The 26,132-nt window shown below is 47.8% G+C and overlaps 1 protein-coding gene across 6 annotated transcripts in view; it reads right to left on the reverse strand.

The window, feature by feature from the left end:
* Positions 1-26,132, reverse strand: part of raver1 (ribonucleoprotein, PTB-binding 1) — a 53,813-nt gene that overhangs the window by 5,910 nt on the left and 21,771 nt on the right. Inside the window, exons 4-15 of one of the 6 annotated variants that reach the window (XM_070867144.1) lie at positions 23,970-24,161; positions 23,391-23,520; positions 18,615-18,718; positions 13,697-13,783; positions 10,907-11,015; positions 9,434-9,699; positions 8,300-8,390; positions 4,603-4,790; positions 3,671-3,742; positions 2,834-2,908; positions 2,189-2,275; positions 848-970 (exon numbers count right to left, since the gene is read on the reverse strand). In XM_070867144.1, the coding sequence (XP_070723245.1) occupies positions 848-970; positions 2,189-2,275; positions 2,834-2,908; positions 3,671-3,742; positions 4,603-4,790; positions 8,300-8,390; positions 9,434-9,699; positions 10,907-11,015; positions 13,697-13,783; positions 18,615-18,718; positions 23,391-23,520; positions 23,970-24,161 (1,524 nt within the window). Of the gene's footprint in view, positions 1-847; positions 971-2,188; positions 2,276-2,818; positions 2,909-3,670; positions 3,746-4,602; positions 4,791-8,299; positions 8,391-9,433; positions 9,700-10,906; positions 11,016-13,696; positions 13,784-18,614; positions 18,719-23,390; positions 23,521-23,969; positions 24,162-26,132 lie in introns of all 6 variants that reach the window. The other 5 variants (XM_070867142.1, XM_070867143.1, XM_070867141.1 and 2 more) reach the window with 5 other exon arrangements.

Here is a 26,132-nt window from a genome sequence, read left to right on the forward strand (position 1 = left end):
AATCCACATCCTGGTTGGTCTGGAGATGCAATTTATTTTAGTACCAACATGTGGTGCTAGAAGGACAAGGGAACGATTGTAGCAGCAACTCTCCATACTTGGCTTGGTCAACATAGCAACGTGCATCCCTGCAGGGCCAAGTGGACTGTTCCCCCACCTCCCCTCGCTTGCAGGGCCAGGTGGACTGTTCCCCGCCCCCCCCTCCCCTCACAGGGCCAAGTGGACTGTTCCCCCACCTCCCCTCGCTCGCAGGGCCAGGTGGACTGCTCCTCCACCTCCCCTCACTCACAGGGCCAAGTGGACTGTTCCCCCCACCACCTCCCCTCGCTCGCAGGGCCAGGTGGACTGCTCCTCCACCTCCCCTCACTCACAGGGCCAAGTGGACTGTTCCCCCACCTCCCCTCGCTCGCAGGGCCAGGTGGACTGTTCTCCCTCCCCTCGCTCAGGTATGGTTCCACATAGACCAGAAGGGCCATTCGTCACTCGCTAGCCAAGGCACAGACGATAAATTTCATTGTGGAGGGCATCAGTCAAACCGGAATCTACCTTCTGGCAGCAGCGGTGACCGGACAATCGATCAGGAGCGGGAACCCTGGATGATTTCCCCTCGAGCCCAATTGTAGAGAGGGGCAAAGATCAGCTAACTCAGCACCGTGGGGAGAGGGGGCAGGTGGGAAGGAAAGCGAAATCAACTGGGAAGATGGAATACTAAAAAGGATATGAGCATTCAGAGCCAAAACACGCCCCCTGCAGGTATTGGGAAGGGCGTGCAGCCCAGGGTGAACATGGGCCCCGGTTATTGAATGAATGTGCATCACGATGCGTTCAGCTGTCACTGGCACTCCACCTTGCTGGAATAGCCCTGTCGGAGTCCTGCTCTTAAGCCACTGGTGAAATAGGATGTGGGAGAACTGGAGTAGAGAGGCGGTGCAGCAGGTTCCAAATCACTGTAGCCACATGTAGTTGATCGCTGAATCAAGGGAGAGAGCACACGTTATCAGACACGTCAAGCAACATTCAACTATTTCCACCCACTCCCAACTGACTGAAATTTGTACAGAACTCCAGAACAACCCAGGAGAACAAGCCAGAAAACTCAGCTGGTTTAAATTCACTTTGCACCCCTCTCGCTGTCTCAAGCTGCATGCCAGAGTGACTGTTACCAGCCCTGACCACCCTTTGATGCCTCGCCCAAGTAATCATTCATATATAAATCCAGTTAGTTAGTGCTGGCAGGTTATTTAACCATGGACTGCACTGCAGCCAAATATGATCTCATTCACCCAACACACACACACACACACAGGAACTGGACCAGGATCCAGTTTGACTCGCCCACAACCCCGCCCCTAGCTCAAGGACAAGGACCATCTGGAGAATGCCAAACACTGGCCCCTCTGAGCCAAACTAACTCAGCAGAGACCAAAGAATGACCTGCAACAGGTCTGTAGGGCTCTACATTCTGCATGGCCCCCGGCCTGCGAGCACCATCGGAGCAGGCGGAGAGCGGAAGGAGCAACGTGGCGGTGTACCGCTCCAGGGAGCGGCACGTGCTGCAGCAGGAGAGCAACGGCAGTGAAGAGTGACGTCATCAAGGTCCAGATCGGCGATTGGAGTGTGGGCAGGTACAGCAGGAGCCGCGAGGTCGGGGCGAAGGAGCGGCGAGAGATTTGAGGGACATGATCGGGGCCCAGGGGCAGCACGGGCCCAGCCCACACTGCGATATGTGAGCGCACTAGGTCCGTGCAGCAGAGCTGGTCTCCAGTCGTCCTGGTTAACCCTTGCCACTGGACCAAGACCTCGCTCTGTCAAACCCGTGTGGTGGCTGGTGTGCAACGGTCACCCCACGTTAAAATCCAAGCACAGACATCTTCCTCCCTTCAAGATTTAGTTCGGACCTGGAACTTTAGGTCCATTATTGAAACACCTGTGAACTTTTTGACGTGGAAGCAAGTCATCCTCGGTTTCTTGGGAGCGCCTATGATGATTTGCTCATCTGATCTCGGTTACTAAACTGGATCACTAATGTCCTTTACCAAACACAGAAGCTGGAAATTTTATTTTGTTAATTGACATTCCTGACCATTCCAGGCATGGCTGAGACTCACAAAGGAACGGTCCCCACCGAGGATTCAGATACTAATCTCTTCACCTAGTAACCTGAAAGGGTTTTTATTTTTATCTTTACCTCATTTCGGTCAGATGCGTACCCTCCATGTCCAGGGTCACGGGGTAGTTGCTCTCGTGGTAGTTGATATCGCTCCAGCTCCCTTTCCTAACATAACAAAGGCGGCCATGGTTAGCGTGGGTATTTCTGACAATATTTCCCCTTCGAAAGGCATCAGCTCCTTGCTGTGCGGGGGGGCCTTGCGACGGGTGCAATGGCACCCCATAACTTGCCCAATGGGCCATTATAGACAGCCAGTGCAGACAGGCTATTCAACCACGCCGAGAATCTTAGCCAAGCCCGATTCCACCTTCGCCAGTCACTTTCCAGCAGCTGTCATTGGGTGGGATCCCGTGTGTGACCTATAACCCTTCCTGAGTCAGCACAGTCGAGGCCAACAGCGGTTGCCTAACCCTGCCCGACCGCGATCAGCAAACTCAGCTCAGGCTGGCGACCGAACTGGGAAGGTTCGCGTCTGCGTGGCAGCAGTGACTCTGCTGTCCGGTGCCCGAACTCGCACCGCTGAGAATGTTAGTGAAAGGAACTGTGGTGACTCGCGCCGGAATCCAGTCAGCAACAATCCCTGGCGAAGAGCAAAATACTTATCAGTTGGTGCGTTTCCTCGAACGCTTTATTCTAATCATATGTTACCTTTGTAAAATTCACCTCGTTTCGATCACGTCCGTAGCCCCCAAGTCCTCCCATGCCAGGGTCACGGGGCACTGAATATCTCTCCATCTCCTGGTCAGAAACAAACCTCAGTCAGACCATGCATTGCACCGCACAAACCATTTTTCCTGATAAAGTCCTTCTCTGTTGCTTCCCACAGTCATCCACCTGCACTCACCTTCCACCTTCCCCAAAAGTCACCCGCCAACACGCGGTATGCGTCCATCTCTCTCCCCACCCAACCCCCCGCCCCCCTTTCCCTTCCAACCCCCCCCCACCCCTCACACACAGTGGCCATTATACAAGTCAGTCTCAACAAGGCAGGTTACAGTTAGTGAACCTTCACAGCGTCTAAGCCAGGCCCAATCCCTCCCTGTGCAGGAACGCGAACCCCAACTGATATTGTCCCTCCCTCGCCCAGTGCACGGAGAGAGACAGTAGATCCCTGACCATTGTCCTAATGAAATGTCATCAACCTGAAACGTTAACTCGGTTTCTCGCTGCACACATGCTGCCTGACCGGCTGAGCATCTCCAGCATCTTCTATTTCTATTTCAGATTTCCAGCACCCGCAGTACTTTTTGTTTTCCCGATTACTGCCCTGGCGGAGGGGAGTTAACCCAGTAGTCGAGAGGGAATGGAAGGATCTCTGGCCCGTATTACTCACTTCCACACCACACTGCGTATCAGGAGAGCTCTGACTGTACGCGACCATACTGCGAGATCAACATGGCCATCCGGTGAGCCGAGCTCACCTACCCCGATATCACAATCCCCACGTATCCAGCTGCCTTCACCAGACGTCTAATCTCCCAGTTCCTTTCTAAGATTTACCTCGTTTCTGTCACGACTGTACCCTCTCATCCCAGGGTCACGTGATACTGAGTAACGCTCCATTTCTCTTCCCTGCTAAAACAAAATGAGTGTTAAATTAGATTGCCAGTTTTCTCCGGCCCGGTCCGACGTTGAACAGTTGCTAGGGTGCCGTTATTCACGCTTCTGTGCGCGTCTCGGCACGTGATTGTACATGGATGGGTCGCACAGCCAAAACCAACCCTGACTTCACCCCAAAATTGATACAGGCACTTCTCAGCAGCAGCCAACGGAGTGCAGTCAGGAAAAAGCCCAGAGCAAGGATCAAACCAGAGATCTTCCTGCACCATACAGCAATACACAGCAAGATCCCACTAACAGGACACACATAAATGAGCAGTTTAATGCTGTCAGTTGGACAGAACACCAGGAGAACCACCCTGCTTTAATTCAAATAGCGCCATGGGATCTTTTACGTCCACCGAGAGGGCAGAGGAGACATTGGTTTAATGTGCAGTACTCCTTCAGTACAATGTGCTGGGGTACTTTGCTGCAGTAAAGGCCACAGAACATATATTTTGTCAAGTTATTCCCAAATTCAACTTTTTCTTCAAAAACAAATACTTTTCCCACAATGACCACAACCCCATTGAGCTCATTATTCCCAGTACCTCGTATACGTGTGATATTTCAACTCTCAGTATTCAACGTCATTTCACATTTCAGTATTTGCTGTAAACAAACCGATTACCCAGTGGATCAGTTCCCGCGACCTGCAGGGGGCCAAGGCTGGAAACAAGTGCTGTGCAGCAATTTCCAGCCTTGCGGTGAAAGGGGATGCAGAACAACAGCTGTCTACAGCATACTATTCTGGAGAAGGGACAAGCCCAATTGTAATAAAACCCCATCAGAGTGTTGCAAACTGGTAACAAGACAATCCATTCTGACCATACCTGTCCATAGTCCCTGTAAGACTGATTGTAATTGTCGTAGCTGTCATAACTGCCATAACCCGACTGGCTGCTTCCCGACTCTGGATAGTCACTCATGCTGGATCCCTGCTGAGCTCTGGTGCTGGAGCTGGGGTAGTTTCCCAGAAGTCCAGTACTATGGCCATAGGACATGGAGTTGCTGGAATTAGCTGTCAGAGGAAAAAAAAACATGTTGAGGGCTAACGGCAACATACAGCACCATAACTGTGCCATGCAGCGGTGTTGTGAGCATTGATACGGATATTTAAGGTGCCATGTTTAGCAAAGAAAGTGATCGTTCACCATGTCTCACAGGAAATGTACAATCTGATTCACCTTAACTTATTTAATCTCCTAAATAAGGAAATAAGACACTGCAGGTTAAAATCGACAAAGAAAAACCTCACCAAATATACGTTTAACCAGACTCAGTCCATCAGACATCAAAACAGAGAGTGGGGCAGCTGCAGTATCTTGCACCCTAGCACAGCTCGCTGCCCTCCCCTCCAGCAATCGCCACACTGCCCATCTGCACACCTTGGTGCTGTACCCTCAACGGACATGGTCCTATCTCTTGGCTCTCTACACACTCACCAATTCACCTGCAACACTGCTTGCCTCAGGAACCTCTGAACTCCATTTTAAAACATCCCAATTATTATGATGAATTGTAATTACAATCTGTAATCTGTGGGAAGCATGTGTGGGGTGCCTTCCACAGAGGAGATGATGTTCCAATTCATAGACCAAAGGCCTTGGGAGCCAGGCACAGACACAGATAACATGGAATTTGAATTGTATAACAAGATAAGAGTTAAATAAAAAGGAATCAGAACACCATGTATCCGGAATTACCAATTAAGGCATATAGAAGCCAGATTGGAGGAAGGACCCTAGCAATCAATCATGTACCAATCAATCAGCATGTATTAATTGTAATTTGCGTAATTACATAATGCTATAATCTGAAACTGTATAAAATAAGATGTCTCTGGCAGTTTCTTTGAGAATTCCTTCAAGGATAGCGCCCCTGCTGGCTTGTATCTTTTATTAATAAAAATTGCATTTACTTTAAGGTTAACGGACTTCGAGTGGTGTTTAGAACTTAACACCCAACAACTTCAAACAAAATCAGGCCTCTCTGGGGTCAGTAAATCACACCACACACTAAAGCGGAATTGGAACTTCACTTTGAACGGAATTATGAAGGGCAGCTGGATGGCACAGCTCTTTGATGCGGCAACTGCACCACGAAACAGGACCTATTGCTCACTCGCTTTCCCCACATGCGGTTTACAAATCCTAACCAGTTATCCAGTTCCCCGAGACATTACACCATCACTTACTGCGGTGTTTAAGGACCAGTGACAACTTGATCGGTTTTCAAGAGAGGGGCGATGCAGATTTTGCAATGAGGAAGGAGGAGTGTGAAATATTAGACAAAATAAACAGTGAGAGGGGAAGTATTAAGGGTTTAAGCAGCTTTCAAAGTGGATAAATCCCCAGGCCTGGATTAAATGTATCCCAGGCTGTTAAGCGAAGCAAAAGAGGAAATAGCAGGGGCTCTGATCATCATTTTCCAATCCTCTCTGACTACAGGTGTGGTGCCAGAGGACGGGAGGCCTGCTAATACAGTACCCTTGTTTAAAAAGGGAGAAAAAGGGATAGACCAATTAATTGCAGGCCAGTCAGCCTAACCTGGGAAAATTAGTGGAACAAATCCTGAGGGACAGGATAAATCTTCATTTGGAAAGACATGGATTAATCAAGGACAGTCAGCATGCATTTGTTAAAGGAAGGTCGTGTCTGACTAACTTGATTGAATTTTGAGGGGAAGTAACTAGGAGGGTCGATGAGGCAGTGCATATGATGTGTATATGGATTTTAGTGAAGCATTTGATAAGGTCCCACATGGCAGACTGGTCATGAAAGTAAAAGCCCATGGGATCCAGGGCAAAGTGGCAAGTTGGATCCAAAATTGGCTCAGAGGCAGGAAGCAAAGAGTAATGGTTGATGGGTGTTTGTGATGGAGGGATATTTCCAGTGGGGTTCCGCAGGGCTCAGTGCTGGGTCCCTTGCTTTTTGTGGTATGTATCAATCACTTGGACTTAAATGTTGGGGGCATGATTAAGAAGTTTGCAGATGGCACTAAAATAGGCTGAGTGGTTGATAATGAAGAAGAAAGCTGCAGACTGCAGGAAGATATCAATGTACTGCTCAGGTAGGCAGAATAGTGGCAAATGGAATTCAATCTGGAGAAGTGTGAGGTAATGCATCTGGGGAGGTCTAACAAGGCAAGGGAATACACATTAAATGGTAGGATACTGAAAATTGTAGAGGAACAAAGGGACCTCAGAGTGCATGTCCACAGATCCCTGAAGGCAGGCCAGGTAAATAAGGTGGTTAAGGCGGCATATGGAATACTTGCCTTTATTAGTTGAGGCATGGAATACAAGAGCAAGGAGGTTATGCTTGAAATGTATAAAACACTGGTTAGGCTGCAACTGGAGTACTGTGTGCAGTTCTGGTCACATTACAGGAAAGATGTGATTGCACTTGAGAGGATGAAGAGGAGATTTACAAGAATGTTACCTGAACTGGAGCATTTTGGCTATGAGGAAAGATTGGAGATGCTTGGTCTGTTTTCTTTGGAACAGAGGAGGCTGATTGATTGAGGTGTATAAAATTATGAGGGGCCTGGATAGAGTGGATAGGAAGGACCTGTTTTCCTTGGCAGAGGGGTCCAATAGCCAAAGAGCATAGATTTAAAGTAATTTGGGGAGGTTTAGAGGAGAAAGGAGGGGAAATGTCTTCACCCAGAGGGTGGTGGGAGTCTGGAACTCACTGCCTGAAAGGGTGGCAGGGGCAGAAACCCTACTAAATTTAAAAAGTACTTGGATGTGCACTTGAAGTGCTGTAACCTACAGGGCTACGGACAGAGAGCTGGGAAGTGGGATTAGGCTGGATAGCTCTTTGTCGGCCGGCGTGGACACGATGGGCCGAAATGGCCTCCTTCCGTGCTGTAAATTTCTATACTTCTTTTCTATGATTACCCAATGGGGGGAAAGTAGACTTTGAACACAAGTTGAGGCTGGATTGTAGTTTTTTTTGGATTGAAATCTCTCCATACCAGCCACAATCCCCTATGATGAGCACGTCCTAGGTAATGGAGTTGCCCAAGTGCTGCAAAGACAGGTGAAGTTTTTAAGGCAAGGCAACTAATTTACACAGTGCGAATATACGGAACACACTACCTGGGGCAGAGAGTGCAGGCAGATGGTCGGCAAAGAACAGGTGCCAGGAAAGGGACTGGGGAGTGCAGGAGTGTGCTTGGTACTGTCGGAGCACTGCCTAGACCGCACCGCGTCTGCCTATTTCACCAGCAACATCCCTTCATTACTTCAACAGGGGGCATAGGTCAGGACCAAGAGGGAAATCACAGCACTAATCCACATCTTCCCACTTCGTGGCACATCAGTTAAGTTGATGGATTTGCATCTAATGCTGGGGCGAGAACTTGCCCTCTGAACGGGGGCTCAATCGGCTGCAGTTTAAGCCAACACGAGGATTGCAATCCTTCAGTTTCACATTCATTGCCGACTATTTGAGGGGGGAGAAAATACAACATTGCCCCTCCCCTTCCCCGACAAATAAGTGAAGCCAGCAGACTGGCTCTTACCAGGCAGGTTAACGGGAAACACACTGCGGAGATTGAGATATGGATTCTGAGGCATCCGAAGGTCCTTTGGTGGTTCTCCCAACAGAGATGGCTTCAACACAAATGCAGAAGAACATTATTTGTAGTGTAGAGCTCCCCCCCTCATCGTTCTCACCGCAAACTCTCCGCACTATTCCAGCTAAAGGGTGGATCGGTGCCGGACGCCTGGGCCTCTTCCAACCTCACTGCCTGAAACAAATGTGCTCTTCCTCCCAATGTGGGGGCGGGGAAGAAGAGAGAGGGGGTGGGGCAGCAGGTACAAACCTACCCTCCAGCAGTGCTGGAACTCCACTGTGCCGTTCTAAAACAGAATAAATGTTCAATACAAGAGATCAGGAATCCTATAGTGATGCGATTTATTTTAGCTGTCCCACAAACTGTGGTGCATCCTCTAGTTACTATGAAATAAGTTGGTCAGCATCATTCATTAGTGATCTTAATGCAGCACAGTCTGGTTGACTGTCCACCACACACCATTGCCCATTGCTGTGTTGTTTGGTTGGGGGGGGGGGGGGGGGGGGGAGAGGGGGGAAGGGAAGGGCTGGCAAACGTCAGAACATTATACATGTTGAAAAAATTTATTCGTTCGTGGGATGTGGGCATCGTTGGCATTTGTTGCCCATAACAACCGTTGTTCTTTTTATAGCGGTTTGTTACAACTGAGTGTCTCACCGAGCTATTTCAGAGGGCGGATAAGAGCCAACCACATTGCTGTGGGTCTGGAGTCACATACAGCCCAGACCGGGTAAGGGTGGCAGATTTCCTTCCCTAAAGGACATGAGTGAACCAGATGGGTTTTAACAATCCGGTAGTTCCATGGTCACCATTACTGATACTGGCTTTTTATTCCAGATTTATTTAATTAACTGAATTTAAATTCCCCAGCTGCCGTGGTGGGATTTGAACTCTGGTCTCTGGATCATTGGTCCAGGCCTCGGGATTACTGGCCCAGAACATAAGCACTGTGCTACTATTCCTGTAATTTATCCCAGAGGGACACACGAACACACAAACAATTAGCTGTAAGGAATGGACAAGTCCTGATACTCCAAGCCCAGTGTGACCCCCTCAAACATTTAAAGCTTGAGCTCTCACCCCGGACGTGGCCGAGCCAGTCTCCACTTGAGACATGTTTTGGTTCCTCTGTTTCTGCAAATCACTGAGCACAGAGCCCAGGATGGAGGTGGGGAGTCCTTGCAGAGGAGCTGGAGTGACTGGGGGAGGGCTAACTTGCCGAGAGCGGGACTGATTCTCCATCATTCCCTGCATGTCGCCTGGCATTTGTCCAAGGTACTGCTGGGACGGCATCGTTCCCATTGGCATCATCGGCGGCTTCATCTGTCCCATTTCAGAATTCAGTCCTGCAAGGGGCACAAATGCCAAGCGTGAGAACATACTTTAATTAAAATCAACTTTATGAAGGAAACCCCATATTAAAACAAAGTTAACCGTTGAATCAAACCGTCCTCCACCAAACAACGATTTCCGCGGTGTCAGCCATTCCAGAATGCATCAGGGGAAGGTAGGCTGGAGTGATGGCTATTGATAATTGTAACAGTGGACACCCCGCTTCTGCAATTCACCCCAGTGCAGTTTCAAACTCGATCGGCACTGCCCTACAGTAAATTGCAGCAAGACGCAAAGTCCTCTGGGCTTTAGAAGTACAACAGAAAAATTCTCAAATGGACAGGTGGGATGCCATGGAGTGATACATCTCACTGATCGCAGCCTGTGGTCTCTCAGCCCAAGAGAAACTGAAGAGGGGGTAAAGACAGCCAATGCAGACCTCAATAGTGGGCACAGATGAATACAGACAGAGGGACTGATATTATGGTTCCAAAGCAATTCATGGCTGGAAGTGACACTTGGTGAGGAGAGAAAAATAAAGATTTTAAAAACACTCCATCGCTACTAGTTATTACAACTGCAGCAATCCAATCTTTGGGTTCAATTATAAGTTGTCAGCTTTGCTCAGTATTAATACCATCTGAAACCCCCAGCAGATTAAAAAGCCCTCCACAGGTTTTCTCTGCGTGATAGTGGACATGGCCCGAGTAGCGCATCCTTTCCCTGTGGCATTGGAGGGAGGTCCTCCTCCACGGGTCTTGGGTTCTCCATTCACAGCCTGCCCGGCTGCAGGACGCTGACCAGCTGGGCTGCAGCACTGACCGCTTCCCTTCCCCCGCGCTCCAGCAGGAGGGGGCGAGGGAATGCACCACAAAGTAGTTACACTATAGGACAAGGGAGAAGGAGCGCCAGTAAAACATAACCTATTCAACAGAACGACTGGCCCTCCCTCAATCGAACACTGGGGAAGTGACTGTCTTCCATCCAGCACCCACTGAAGGAGGATCGCAGTGCTTCAGATTTGCATCTGATCAGTGTGTATGCAGTGCCCAAGGAGCAAGCGATTGGCCTGATGATCACACCCAAAAGATGAGTGAGCAACACTGCTCGATTTGAACATCAGCTGCCGCGTTCCCCCAGAACACAAGGGGACGCTAGTGCAAAGTGAGAATAGCTTCATGGGTTCTCGTGATCGGAGCCTGGTTACAGAGTTACACATACCTGTGGGCGATTCCCCAAGAAGTCCCTTTCCTGGTTGCGGAGGGGCTCCGAGTCCCATTGGGTTTTGCTGCAAGGCTGCGAGAGGAGATTCACCCAGAATCCCAGGTTTCTGAAAACACACACACATACAGACAATGCCGCTCTTTTACCTGGACATGAACAGCTCAGTTTAATCGGTTAGCGGGATAATGAAGGCAGAAGGATTCTGTTCAATCTGATTTGAATGTTGTGTTGTGCCAATTACTGGATCACAGTGGAAATATAACCCAAGTATCAGAATTACCAACAACTCCCCATCTCATTTATCTGACATACCATCCTCCAATCTCTCTGCCCCTGCCCCCAACAAAAAGACCGTGTCTTTTGTCACCATCATTTACTTCAGCACCTGGTATCTACATCTCCACAGGTTGAAATTTAAATTAATTGCAGAGCCTGCTGCTTAACTCAATCTTTTTAGTAGATCATAACTGTGGGAACTTTTAACACTGCCCCCCCGCCCCCCTCCCCTACCCCCACATTTTTCTGTTCTTCTGCCATTCTTTAGTCTTGTAAAAGCCAAGCTTGGATCACACACAGTCATTACCTCCAGATTTAAACTCAGCACTCCTTACCCCCACCTTTTTCGACCATGTTTGCATGCAGCACTGAGCCTGTACCAACACAGTGGTCCCGCACGCAAATCATTTAAAAACATGATGCACAGCGACAGCACAGATTGCCCAGAGCTGTGAGTGGAAGGGGGGGGGGGGGGGGGGATTGATGGCACTAATTAAAGATTAGAATTCCAAAACAGCGACAACTGGCCTTTTCCAAATGGGGACAGGAAGTCAGCCAGAGCTGCTGATCATCGAGCAGCCCCTGCTGTAAAGTGCAGATGTACTTTGGGCCCAGCTATGGTGCCCTCCATAGCTGAATAGCCCATCAATATTCATCATCAAAGTTCTGAGATGAAGTTTCAAAAGGGATCATCGCTCATAAAACAGCAGCCCAGCAAGAAGTTAACGATAATCTGAATGGTGTTTGATGATGGCTATTTAATCCCGGTTAGCTGCTTTTATACTGCCGGACGGTTTGATTCGGATTCCAGGAGACGGTTGCCCGTGAGCTCACCCAGTTTCTCTCACAGGGAGCACTGTAACTATTGAGCCAGCTGATGGACACCACTGCCCTGGAATCAGAATTAAATCAGCAGCAATACACAAGAAGCGACCGACTCGCACACCATTGAGGCCCCCCCCACCCCATGCGGTTTTCACCTTGCACACTTCACTTTCCAAACCCGACTCCACTCCTGCAAAGCCAGCTGAACGTGAAGCAAAGGTCATTGGGGGAGGTCAGCGAAGGCAAAGGGTGCAAAGTATGAAACGCAAGTGCAAATCGACAGGGATTATGAGTGTTGTGACACTATTCTGACTCCTGACACCTTGCAAAGGTTCCATAAGAAATAGCAGGAGTAGGCCATTTGGCACCTCGAGACTGCTCCACCATTCAATACGATCATGGCCTCAACTCCACTTCACTGCCCGCTCCCCATAACCCTCGATTCCCTTATCGTTCAAAAATCTGTCTATCGTCACCTTAAATCTATTCAATGACCCAGCCTCCACAGCTCTCTGGGGCAGAGAATTCCAAAGATTCATGACCCTCAGAAGAAATTCCTCCTCCTCTGTTTTCAATGGGTTCCAACAGTTACAATGGAGGAAACTATTTGGTGATGGAAATCAGGAGGGGGGCGAGCGAGGGACAAAATTCCAGAGACAGAATTATGGAGCAGTCGGCAGTGGGCACAATGTCTATCCGTCTCTCTCCTGCTCGAGGTTTTCCACAAGTCAGTCTCGCAGGAATGAAGGCGGAGCTCAGTGAGACTGCACGGTGAAACCAGTTTACAATTCGATGTCGAGTGATTGACATTTTTGTGCGAGTACCAGTAGACAGCACCTTCAATGTGAAATGGATTCTCAATCCGGACAAGTAGAGGGAGAAACAGATGAAAGGAGGCAGAGCAAGGATAAAAACTGAGGGGGGGGGGGAAAACAAAACAGAAAGCAACTTATTTCACGTGCCGTCAGCCCATTATTTCAGTGGAATCCCCCACAGCCCTGCAAAAGTCACGGTAACAAAGTGTGTGCGTCTTTCCTTTCTTGTATGAATGACAATATATGAACGATACAATTTTACTGACTCGATTAGAATTATTCATTTTTTCTGTTACATAAAATACAGAATATATTTTCACCAATACAAGGGAGCACAGTGATTTTATTTGTTCCTGGGATGTGGGCGTCGCTGGCAAGGCCGGCATTTATTGCCCATCCCTAATTGTCCCTTGAGGTGGTGGTGGGGAGTCTCCTTCTTGAACCGCTGCAGTCCATGTAGTGAAGGTGCTCCCACAGTGCTGTTAGGGAGGGAGTTCCAGGATTTTGACCCAGCGACAATGCAGGAACGGTGATATATTTCCAAGTCAGGATGGTGTGTGACTTGGAGGGGAACTTGCAGGTAATGGTGTTCCCATGTGCCTGCTGTCCTTGTCCTTCGAGGTGGTAGAGGTCGTGGGTTTGGGAGATCGTCACCATCACAGGCCAACAGCCTCAACGAACCCATTCTCAGTCAGAGCAACACTGATACTGGGAATCTCTAACTTCACTCCAAGCCAAACTGTCAGCCACTTAATCCAAATAAAATTTTACAGCCAAGGCAGTGGAGCATGGATAAAATTAATGTGGTCAGTGTGTACTGTAAATACTATAACGGCAAACCCTAGCACAATAATCTTGGTTATGGACTTACATTGAGGAATGCCTGGTTTTCCTTATTTTGCATCAGCTGGGTCCGAACCAGGTTCTGCAGAAAAACTGGGTTCCCAAGCAAAGCATTCTAGGACACAACAGGTGTAGGGGGAAAAGGGGGAGCGGCAGAGAATGAGAGGTCAGTCAGTACATGAACAGATCAACAGAAAAGTGCAAGAAAAATAGTAAGCGCCATCAAATTCCAGAGAGGAAAAAAAGCCACCTTATTTAATAGGTCCCAATGAACTAGTCAACATCCTATGAACCCTGAAAGTAAGAGACAGAACTAGAGGATAGCATTCTTATCCATGCACCAACTTTTTACAACTGAGTTTGAAGAGGATAAATCCCCACCTGAAACTATCAAGGTGTGCGATCAGAAGAGGCAGATACTTCCTCTCCATTCCAGCTCTTTGCTGGAGTCCTCCTGCCATGTTGGCCCTCAAGGTAGTCATTCAACTAATGTACGTGTGAGCTAGTCAGCTACTAGTTGTTTAAAACACAGTCCATCACACAATGCCTGGACTTCCCAATGACTTGGCAGTCTATCCAATACCTGATGTGGCACTGAGCTACAACATCATGAAGGATCCAAGTTTCATCCCTCGCCTGTGCAGGAGCAGCAAAAGAAATGCTGCATTTTGTAATGAATGCGCACACACACACGATCAAGTGCTGCTGTGATGGCCCCCGTTAAGTAACCAGGTAACATTCGTTGCCTGGGCTGACACAATGAACAGGCACCTGGGCAGCTGCCAGTGGAACTACACCCCAGTGAGAGTTAATAATCTCAGGAAAGGAGAGAAAACTGGGAGGGGAGAGAGAAAAAACCCCACAAATTTAAAAACTGTGCAGTTGAATACATTTTCACGCACTCTTATAAAGTCAGCTCAGACATCAAAAAGGCTGAAATGCCAATTAAATTGTCAGGGTGCAATTACTGAACGACAGCACTACTGGGTTCAATGAGAACTGACAATACACAGTGAGCAACTTGGTCCGGTGTCTCTCTCCCCCCCCCCCCCGACCAAAAAGTCAGGTGAACGGAAGTTCTGCCCGTTTTCTGCACTGACGTGACGTTCAATGCAGGAATTCAAAAACACAAGGTATGATGTTCACTGTTAAGGGAGCTTCTAGGAGTGACTTTGCCCAAATTTCAACAGACACGGCAGTCCCCTGGAATATTTCTATCGCCTCTATAGCATTCTGCCACAGTGTGCTGACAGTTCATCAGGGTTCCGGCTCCTTGGCAACAGTGGCTACGTACCATTATTGCTGGGAGGTGGAAACAACTTTCCTGTGACAGGTTAGTTTTAAAATTCTCATCCTGGTTTTCAAATCCCTCCATGGCCTCTCCCCTCCCCATCTCTAATCTCCTTCAGCCCCTCCCACTCAGACTATAATCACTCCACCATTGGTTGCCGTGCCTTCAGCTGCCTGGGCCCAAAGCTCTGGAATTCCCTCCCTAAACCGCTCTGCCTTTTAGACGTTCCTTAACACCAACCTCTTTGACCAGCTTATGGTCACCCGTCCCACTACCTCGTGTGGCTCGGTGTCAAATTGGTTTGTCCTACCACACTCCTGTGAAGCGCTTTGGTAGCAGTTACTGCTTCACAATTCACCCAATAATTCGGTCATTGTAACGGATGCCTGCACTCAGCCCGCTGGTTTACTGAACGACAGCATTTATAAAAGACAGATGGGCTCGTGTCTTCAGAGACATGCAGAATTGAGAACAAGTACCACCATAAATTTATTGGGCATTTCACAGCAGTGACTTCAGGCCAGCTTGATTTCAGCAATCAGCGAAACCGCACAAGGCAATTGTATTGCTATGCAATCAGTCACACATCACTTGGAAAGACCTTGGAAACACTTTTGTTGCACGAGAAAGCCTCACGGAGGGCTGGACTTCTCATTGAATGCACTACAAGGGCAGGCAGCAGGCAGATACAATAGTCACAGACTGGGTAGGCTGCTTTGAGGTCAATGCACGAGCAGGCCTGTGCTCATCACTGCATTGGACCTGGAGATCAGATTCTAATCACTGGATGCCAAGCAGGGAGAAGAACATATTTCTAATCTCCCCTCCTCGTGGTCCATGTGTTTGTCGGTGGGTACTGGGAGGAGGAATAAAACTGACCAAAGCAGCTTGCTGCCTCATCAAGTTATAGTCAAACAACTGGTCTTGATTAATTTCATTGGTGAATAATCAAATACTTGCATCACCCAAAGTAATATCGAAGCATCATTGTAAATATCCAGAGTATGTACAAAGCACTTGGGTTATAATCATAGCGAATTAAGAAAATCAGGGTTTTAAAGTGCTACACCAACATATAGAACCTACCATTCTACAGACTCCAACACCCACCAGGACATGTCCACTATAATTAGCCAATAACCAGTAAACGGATGGTGACATGTGCTTCAATAGAGATGGTTTTGACATCAGCTAAAGCTGAGCTCAGACAGAAATTCATTCAAACCTTCAAATTCATTAGTAGACCCAAACCTTAGTTTTACAGAAATACTATCCATTTGATGGTAGAGACTCATCATCATAGGTGGTCCCTCAAAACGAGGATGACTTGCTTCCTCGCCAAAAAAGGATGAGTTCAGAGGTGTTTCAAATAAAGGACCCAAACTACATCCTGAAAGGTGGAAGATGCCTGTGGGTGGATTTTTTTAATGTGTGGTGGCTGTTGCACACCAGCCACCACATGGGCTTGACAGAGCTAGGTCTTGGTCCAGTGGCAAGGGTTACCCAAGACGACTGGAGATCCGCTCTGCTGCACGGATTTAGTGCGCAGACCACGGTGCAAGCGACACACCTACTGAAGAGGATATTTCTGGAATCACCCTTGTGAGAAAGCTCTCCCTCGCTGATTCGGTGGATACGTGCATGCAGACCAAATATCACAGCTACCACGGTTGAGTCTGTGTGAATGAGTTGGTCTGAGCAGAGGTCTCGGCCCCCTGCTCAGGGGGTGTGATGGAAGACAAGCCAGGACTGGCAGGCCTAGCCACTATCCAGTGACCATGCTGGAAAGTGAACGCCATTAAGTCTTGCACTGGGCTCAGCTGTGATACTCTCCACGGTCGAATACTTTGCCGACACTCACCGTCTCAGCTCAACCCTGCAGTCCGAGCAGCACCACGATAACTTGCGTCTTAGCAGAACTTCACAAAGAGGGAAAAGTTTGGGGGGGGGGGGGGGGAAATGGGAAAATCCTTGGAGACTGAACTATTACAGATGTTACAGCAGTTAACCAGACTCAGAATGAGTTAATCTCCATGTGTTCCAAGAGATTTTTCCACTCCATTAAAAAAAAACTCAAAAAAAAATTGTTAGAAACAGATGTTTTTTTAAAATCAGTAAAAAATGTAGGCAGTGTGGGAGGAAGGGGAAGCAAACGCAAGTAACGGAATGGAAAATGTGTCCATTTTGGAACAGTACATCCCAACACAAGGCAAGTGTTGCTAGTTTTCTTGTGCTAATGTCTGCACAATGCTTATGTTCAGGAATTTACAGGGTTACCAACACAAGATGTGCTTGTATACCCGATGTGACAATCCGTAAGGATGGTACACACTGCATTAAACAATTTAAACTTGCCAATGAACACACACAGTATGGGCCACTGCTTCTGCCATGCTGCAATGAAATCTTATTCCAAGAGGAATAGTGGATTAATATCACGGGATTTGTATTGATGGAGGGGAGTCTAGTACATCGGCACACCCTAAGTAGCAAAGAAACCATTGCCTCATTTTATAAGCACTGTCTGATCTCTCCCCAGTCCATTTTTGGATGGAACAGCTGAGATGCCCAGTTCATTCACCATTTGAAAAAAAAAGGTGGGTTTAACATTTCAGATGCGACCCTTCAGGAAAGAGTTGTGATGGAGGATGGGTATTCTGCTGAAGGGTCTCACCTGAAACATTTAACCCATCTTTCTCATTCAGATACTGATCGATCCGCCAGGCACCTACTGCCAGATTTCATTCTCGTTTTCGCACCTGGCAAACAAGATACCAAACCCAGCACTGTAGAGACAGTGGGCAGGGGACGAAATGTCCCATTTGTACCATATTTATAAAGGTGCTTTACAAACAGACGGCACAGAACTCGACAGGACAGTCATTCTAAATATATCAGAAAAGCTTTACATCAGTCTAACTGATAGACAAAACTGCCTAATTGTCCAGTTTATGCATGTCCTTCTCACATGCAGCAAGCTAACGAGTGCAACTGCCCCCCAGCTCCCCCCCCCAAATTCTGGGGGATATGCAGCTTAAGTCATTGCATTGGTCCAGATCATCATCGTGAGTTGGACTTGTCCTGCAATCACTCGGCAGAGCAACGTGAAAACTAAGGGGCGGAGATTGGACTTTGCTGGATTAAAAGAAAATCTGAAACCAAATTAAATGGAATCTGTGGGCGATACAGGTGCAGAACTGCACAGCTCCACATGTCCATCGATTTCCCGTGGGCGTCACTTTTACCCTCCAAAGCACAGGAAACAAGGCAGCACCAGCAGCCGGACAAGGGGCTTTTCAGGGCAGTTGGGACGACAGCAGAAATCTGATGAAACTACGGGTGAAGTTGGTGCACTTAAGTCCCGGGAGTTTGACCAACACCGATCTCTGCCAGCACTGGCATTTAAAGGTGCACCGCCCCTGCAGGAGAACAGCCCAGGTTCGCCCTTCCACGAGAGGGCACACAAGGGAAGATGGGGGGGGGGGGGGGGGGGGGAAACGAACAGAGTGCAATGGTATCAGCAAAAACACTAAGCCCTCAAAGACAAATGTAATTCCTTCAGTTGCCGCTGAATAGCTTGTACTGAAGCTTCACAGCAAAGACAACTCTCCAACAGCCCATTTACCATTGGGTGCCAGTGCAATTGGAGACTTACCTGGGCTTGGGCCGGGTTTTGGCTCTGCAAGACCAATTGCAAGAGGGCTGCACTTAATCCCGGATTCCCCAGCAGAGGCATTGTAGGGGCAGCTCCCAGAAGTCCTAAAGGAAACAAAGTAATGGTTAGCATCCGTTGTTCAGATAAAGTTAACATTTATTCACAAATGAAACCCTCTCATATATTCGGAAATTAGATGATTGCATCATAAATTAATGAAACATATTCTGTACTCATTTATAAAGAAGGATTTAAGAGCAAAAGATGCACCCCAAACTGTCGAAAGGGCAGAAAGCAAGGCCTGCTTTTCTGACCTGGAGCACTTGGTATTTGCAAACTTTCCACAAACAGAAATTAAACTCTACCACCTCGAAGGACAAGGGCAGCTGTCACACGAGACCACCACCAACTCACACACCATCCTGACATGGAAATATATCGGCCGTTCCTTCACTGTCACTGGATCAAAATCCTGGAACTCCCTCCCTAACAGCACTGTGGGAGCACCTTCACCACACAAACTACAGCGGTTCAAGGCAGCGGCTCACCAAGGGGCAATTCGGGGTATTTAATTTTAATTTGACCCTCAAAGCCTCATTTAAACTACTTGCTGACAAAGTATCTGGCTTGAGCAGTGGGCTTAAAGGGGGAAAGGCCAGGTTAGCAGCTAAATACCATAACTGTGTGCCAAATCAGCTGTCGGCAACACCATGGGAGATCGACTGAAGGACTGAAGAGTGGGCGAGCGATAGTGATAGGGGATTCAATTGTAAGGGGAATAGATAGGCGTTTCTGCGGCCGCAACCGAGACTCCAGGATGGTATGTTGCCTCCCTGGTGCAAGGGTCAAGGATGTCTCGGAGCAGGTGCAGGACATTCTAAAAAGGGAGGGAGAACAGCCAGTTGTCGTGGTGCACGTTGGTACCAATGACATAGGTAAAAAAAAGGGATGAGTTCCTACGAAATGAATTTAAGGAGCTAGGAGCTAAATTAAAAATTAGGACCTCAAAAGTAGTAATCTCGGGATTGCTACCAGTGCCACGTGCTAGTCAGAGTAGGAATCGCAGGATAGCTCAGATGAATACGTGGCTTGAGCAATGGTGCAGCAGGGAGGGATTCAAATTCCTGGGGCATTGGAACCGGTTCTGGGGGAGGTGGGACCAGTACAATCCGGACGGTCTGCACCTGGGCAGAATCGGAACCAATGTCCTCGGGGGAGTGTTTGCTAGTGCTGTTGGGGAGGAGTTAAACTAATATGGCAGGGGGATGGGAACCAATGCAGGGAGATAGAGGGAAACAAAAAGGAGGCAAAAACAAAAGACAGAAAGGAGATGAGGAAAAGTGGAGGGCAGAGAAACCCAAGGCAAAGAACAAAAAGGGCGATTGTACAGCAAAATTCTAAAAGGACAGAGGGTGTTAAAAAAACAAGCCTAAAGGCTTTGTGTCTTAATGCAAGGAGTATCCGCAATAAGGTGGATGAATTAACTGTGCAAATAGATGTTAACAAATATGATGTGATTGGGATTACGGAGACGTGGCTCCAGGATGAGCAGGGCTGGGAACTCAACATCCAGGGGTATTCAACATTCAGGAAGGATAGAATAAAAGGAAAAGGAGGTGGGGTAGCATTGCTGGTTAAGGAGGAGATTAAGGCAATAGTTAGGAAGGACATTAGCTTGGATGATGTGGAATCTATATGGGTAGAGCTGCAGAACACCAAAGGGCAAAAAACGTTAGTGGGAGTTGTGTACAGACCTCCAAACAGTAGTAGTGATGTTGGGGAGGGCATCAAACAGGAAATTAGGGGTGCGTGCAATAAAGGTGCAGCAGTTATAATGGGTGACTTTAATATGCACATAGATTGGGCTAACCAAACTGGAAGCAATACGGTGGAGGAGGATTTTCTGGAGTGCATAAGGGATGGTTTTTTAGACCAATATGTCGAGGAACCAACTAGGGGGAGGCCATCTTAGACTGGGTGTTATGTAATGAGAGGGGATTAATTAGCAATCTCATTGTGCGAGGCCCCTTGGGGAAGAGTGACCATAATATGGTGGAATTCTGCATTAGGATGGAGAATGAAACAGTTAATTCAGAGACCATGGTCCAGAACTTAAAGAAGGCTAACTTTGAAGGTATGAGGCGTGAATTGGCTGAGATGGATTGGCGAATGATACTTAAGGGGTTGACTGTGGATGGGCAATGGCAGACATTTAGAGACCGCATGGATGAACTACAACAATTGCACATTCCTGTCTGGCATAGAAATAAAAAAGGGAAGGTGGCTCAACCGTGGCTATCAAGGGAAATCAGGGATAGTATTAAAGCCAAGGAAGTGGCATACAAATTGGCCAGAAATAGCAGCGAACCTGGGGACTGGGAGAAATTTAGAACTCAGCAGAGGAGGACAAAGGGTTTGATTAGGGCAGGGAAAATGGAGTATGAGAAGAAGCTTGCAGGGAACATTAAGACGGATTGCAAAAGTTTCTATAGATATGTAAAGAGAAAAAGGTTAGTAAAGACAAACGTAGGTCCCCTGCAGTCAGAATCAGGGGAAGTCATAACGGGGAACAAAGAAATGGCGGACCAATTACTTTGGTTCGGTATTCACGAAGGAGGACACGAACAACCTTCCGGTTATAAAAGGGGTCGGGGGGTCTAGTAAGGAGGAGGAACTGAGGGAAATCCTTATTAGCCGGGAAATTGTGTTGGGGAAATTGATGGGATTGAAGGCGGATAAATCCCCAGGGCCTGATGGACTGCATCCCAGAGTACTTAAGGAGGTGGCCTTGGAAATAGTGGATGCGTTGACAGTCATTTTCCAACATTCCATTGACTCTGGATCAGTTCCTATGGAGTGGAGGGTAGCCAATGTAACCCCACTTTTTAAAAAAGGAGGGAGAGAGAAAACAGGGAATTATAGACCGGTCAGCCTGACATCGGTAGTGGGTAAAATGATGGAATCAATTATTAAGGATGTCATAGCAGTGCATTTGGAAAGAGGTGACATGATAGGTCCAAGTCAGCATGGATTTGTGAAAGGGAAATCATGCTTGACAAATCTTCTGGAATTTTTTGAGGATGTTTCCAGTAGAGTGGATAAGGGAGAACCAGTTGATGTGGTATATTTGGACTTTCAGAAGGCGTTCGACAAGGTCCCACACAAGAGATTGATGTGCAAAGTTAGAGCACATGGGATTGGGGGTAGTGTACTGACATGGATTGAGAACTGGTTGTCAGACAGGAAGCAAAGAGTAGGAGTAAATGGGTACTTTTCAGAATGGCAGGCAGTGACTAGTGGGGTACCGCAAGTTCTGTGCTGGGGCCCCAGCTGTTTACACTGTACATTAATGATTTAGATGAGGGGATTAAATGTAGTATCTCCAAATTTGCGGATGACACTAAGTTGGGTGGCAGTGTGAGCTGCGAGGAGGATGCTGTGAGGCTGCAGAGCGACTTGGATAGGTTAGGTGAGTGGGCAAATGCATGGCAGATGAAGTATAATGTGGATAAATGTGAGGTTATCCACTTTGGTGGTAAAAACAGAGAGACAGACTATTATCTGAATGGTGACAGATTAGGAAAAGGGGAGGTGCAAAGAGACCTGGGTGTCATGGTACATCAGTCATTGAAGGTTGGCATGCAGGTACAGCAGGCGGTTAAGAAAGCAAATGGCATGTTGGCCTTCATAGCAAGGGGATTTGAGTACAGGGGCAGGGAGGTGTTGCTACAGTTGTACAGGGCATTGGTGAGGCCACACCTGGAGTATTGTGTACAGTTTTGGTCTCCTAACCAGAGGAAGGACATTCTTGCTATTGAGGGAGTGCAGCGAAGGTTCACCAGACTGATTCCCGGGATGGCGGGACTGACCTATCAAGAAAGACTGGATCAACTGGGCTTGTATTCACTGGAGTTCAGAAGAATGAGAGGGGACCTCATAGAAACATATAAAATTCTGACGGGGTTAGACAGGTTAGATGCAGGAAGAATGTTCCCAATGTTGGGGAAGTCCAGAACCAGGGGTCACAGTCTAAGGATAAGGGGTAAGCCATTTAGGACCGAGATGCGGAGGAACTTCTTCACCCAGAGAGTGGTGAACCTGTGGAATTCTCTACCACAGAAAGTTGTTGAGGCCAATTCACTAAATATATTCAAAAAGGAGTTAGATGAGGTCCTTACTGCTAGGGGGATCAAGGGGTATGGCGAGAAAGCAGGAATGGGGTACTGAAGTTGAATGTTCAGCCATGAACTCATTGAATGGCGGTGCAGGCTAGAAGGGCCGAATGGCCTACTCCTGCACCTATTTTCTATGTTCTATGTTTCTATGAACTGCAGCACTGCACATGCGACAGCATGGAAAGGTTTTAAAATGGTGAAAGGCAAGGACTTGGGATTGAAATTGTAGAATTGCCATGTTTAAAAAGATGAAGTAAGCTCGATGGACCGAATGGCACACACTCAATCTCATGTTCCCATGGGACAGCAAGAGGAAAGATTCAGCCTCGGAAAATATAAATCTGCTGATACACATTAAAAACCTTGCTTAAAGACACATCCTTGCTTAAACACCTAACCTACGCTGTTTATGATTTCTAGTTGTGCCTCTTGTATATAACATTGAAAGTGCCCATCTGATCAGTTGCAGTGGGAACTCCCAGTGTAAACAGCCCAGGTGGCCATGGCCACTGATAGCTCCATTGTAACTTGTACCACTGCATCGCGACAGACTGCGAGAAACCCCAAGGGAGACACGCTGGTTGGGACTGTGGCTCCTCACCCTGCTGTACGCCGGTACCTCCATGAATCAGCGGGTTGAGAAGAAGTTGCAGCGTCGCTGGATTGTTGAGGCTGTTGAGTATCTGCACGGGATTCGGTTCTGGGAGAAGACCCTTTCCACGGTTCATTGCCTAGGACAAGAATTCAAACAAATGAAGACAGAATTGAATGACGAGTGGAAGAGCTATTAGCAGTGAGCTGAAAGGAATACGCCATGCAACATTCAGCGATATTGGACTGGAGTCTTCCCTCAGTATCTAGCAGGATTTCTCTTTCCCCAACCCTACAAAACGAGAGATGCGCAGATATATGGAAGTCCGGTTACACAGGCACCAGCTGCGCTCTGATACTACGTACAAGTGGCCCCATGAGTGCAGACAGTGTTTCAACAGGCTATTCAATCACAAGGACATTGCGGACAAGTAATTGTCTCACTGCTCTGTAGTATGAACCTTTGCACTCCAATCTTCCATTTCTTAGTCAGTTAAGATTGTTGCAAGCCCTGTGGTCTACACCTCCAGGTTGTGGTTACCCGGTGCCAGAGGCCTGTCCATGAATGCGAGTTTGATGACGGACTCACCATAGCCTGAGCTGCTATCAGGGCAGGAAGCATACTCCGCCCCGGGGGTCCGGGTGCACAGAACGAGACCCGGATGTGGTTCCCGTCGACCCACAGCCCATCCATCTCCTGCTGCACATCCTCCGCATCATCCGAATTTTCATATTCCACGACCGCAAAGCCTCGGAACTGCCCATCAGGTCCCTGGGCCAGCTGCAGAGAGAGGGGCACAGAACATAGGTGATCGAGGAGCGACGGGGTACAAAAAAGAGAGAGAAAAACAAACTAATGTAAATAGACAACCAAGATAATCTTCAGTGACAGGTGGTCTGCTTTGCTACATGGGGAAATGATGCAATTTTTGAATGCTGCCAGGACTGGAGAATTTTAGCTATGAGGAAAGATTGGATCGGCTGGGTTTGTTTTCTTTGGAACAGTAAAGGCGGAGGGGGGATTTAATTGAGGTGTATAAAATTATGAGGGGCCTGGATAGAAAGGACCTATTTCCCCTAGAGGGGTCAGCAACCAGGGGGCATAGATTTAAAGTAATTGGGGGGAGGTTTAGAGGGGATTTGAGGGGAAATTTCTTCAGCCAGAGGGTGGTGGGAGTCTGGAACTCACTGCCTGCAAGAGTGGCAGAGGCAGAAACCCTCACATTTAAAAAGGTACTTGGATGTGTGCTTGAAGTGCCGTAACCCACAGGGCTACGGACCAAGAGCTGGAAAGTGGGATTAGGCTGGATAGCTTTTGGCCGGCTGGCGCGGACACGATGGGCTGAAATGGCCTCTTTCCATGCTGTGTATTGCTATGATTCTATGAATAAAAGCAGTTCATTCCACAAGGTGAAGTGCAGAACCATTTACAATTAGCTTGTGACGAGCTCTCCTTCCCTGAAAGCACAGTCTTGCTGGGCCTCAGTTTCACAGGTGCTGCCTGTGACTATTGGACTGTGCAGAGCATCACAGCAAACCTGATGTGGTCACCAAGAGGAAGGGGGCATACTAAGCCGACAAGTTTGTAAACTGTAATGCTTGTAAGGATGAATGTAATTTTTGGGACAGGCTGAAACAAACATCCTGCTACCAAGTGGTACATAACCACAACCCCAGGTCAGCAGTGAGACAAATTGCCACTTAATCCCAAACGTGGTAACAAGGTGCAGAACCTATTCTTTTCAGCACCTCAGACCTTTTTCTGTGTACTTTGTGCTGTAAATCTACTATTAGAAGCAAGCCCGAGAATAGACATTGCAGAGAACGATCCGACACTCTGGAACTCCCTCCTGAAATCTCTCCGTTTTTAATAAAACCTCCTCTCAACCCCATCTCTCTGGCCAAGCTTTCAGAGACCCATCCTAATCCTGCCAGCTCTGGCTCAGTGCCTTTTGTTCCCAATGTCCAATTGTGAGGTGCCTTAGGAAGAGGCCCCTTTGTGATAAATGCACTATATAAATTCAAGCCACCATTGTGGAGACAATCCCGACGTTCCACATCATTGATATTAATGTGGACAGTCAGCTGTGGCCAATACTCCCCATTCATGCTGAGCTCCTCCCTTGCTGCATGTGTGTAACATGAAGTACTTGTTCCCAGGCTGTCTCTATCCAACAGAGAATACAAATCACCATCGTGCAACTGCAATGAGTTTCTTGAGGGCATTCACCCTGCCCCATGACACAAGATTTCACATCATAAATCAGTGCAGGTATTAAAGTAACATCTAGCTACCCAGCAACCCAAACCATTTCACAAGGGTCATGGCCTGCAAAACCAGCCTCTGACAAGTCACTGGTCTACAGTGAACAAGAGACAGAAATCACGGTGTTGTTCCACTAACATTTGATGGACACCTTGCAGGAAGCAATTTATCAGAAGCCTGCACAAACTCCCTGCATGTCACAGCAGTGTGTCTGGACTACATGGACGTGCACCAACTGATCTATTGCTGGAGTCAGTGGTCCTTGTCTGAATTGAATAGGCTTTTAGTTTCTTGCCCGAGGAGTTCCAGCTGTTCACTATTGTTGGCCTGATTTTCTTCACTGCATCTACTGTAGAACGCTGGCAGACCCAGCTCTGCGATCCCCTCCGACAGATACAATAAATCATTACCAATTTGCAATCCTTGGCCCCCACATACCACGACAATTCCAGAGAGGTAGAATGGGCTGCATTTTGTGCTAGAAAT

Source organism: Pristiophorus japonicus, chromosome 24 (genome assembly GCF_044704955.1).
Source record: "Pristiophorus japonicus isolate sPriJap1 chromosome 24, sPriJap1.hap1, whole genome shotgun sequence".
Classification (NCBI taxonomy): Eukaryota; Metazoa; Chordata; class Chondrichthyes; family Pristiophoridae; genus Pristiophorus; species Pristiophorus japonicus.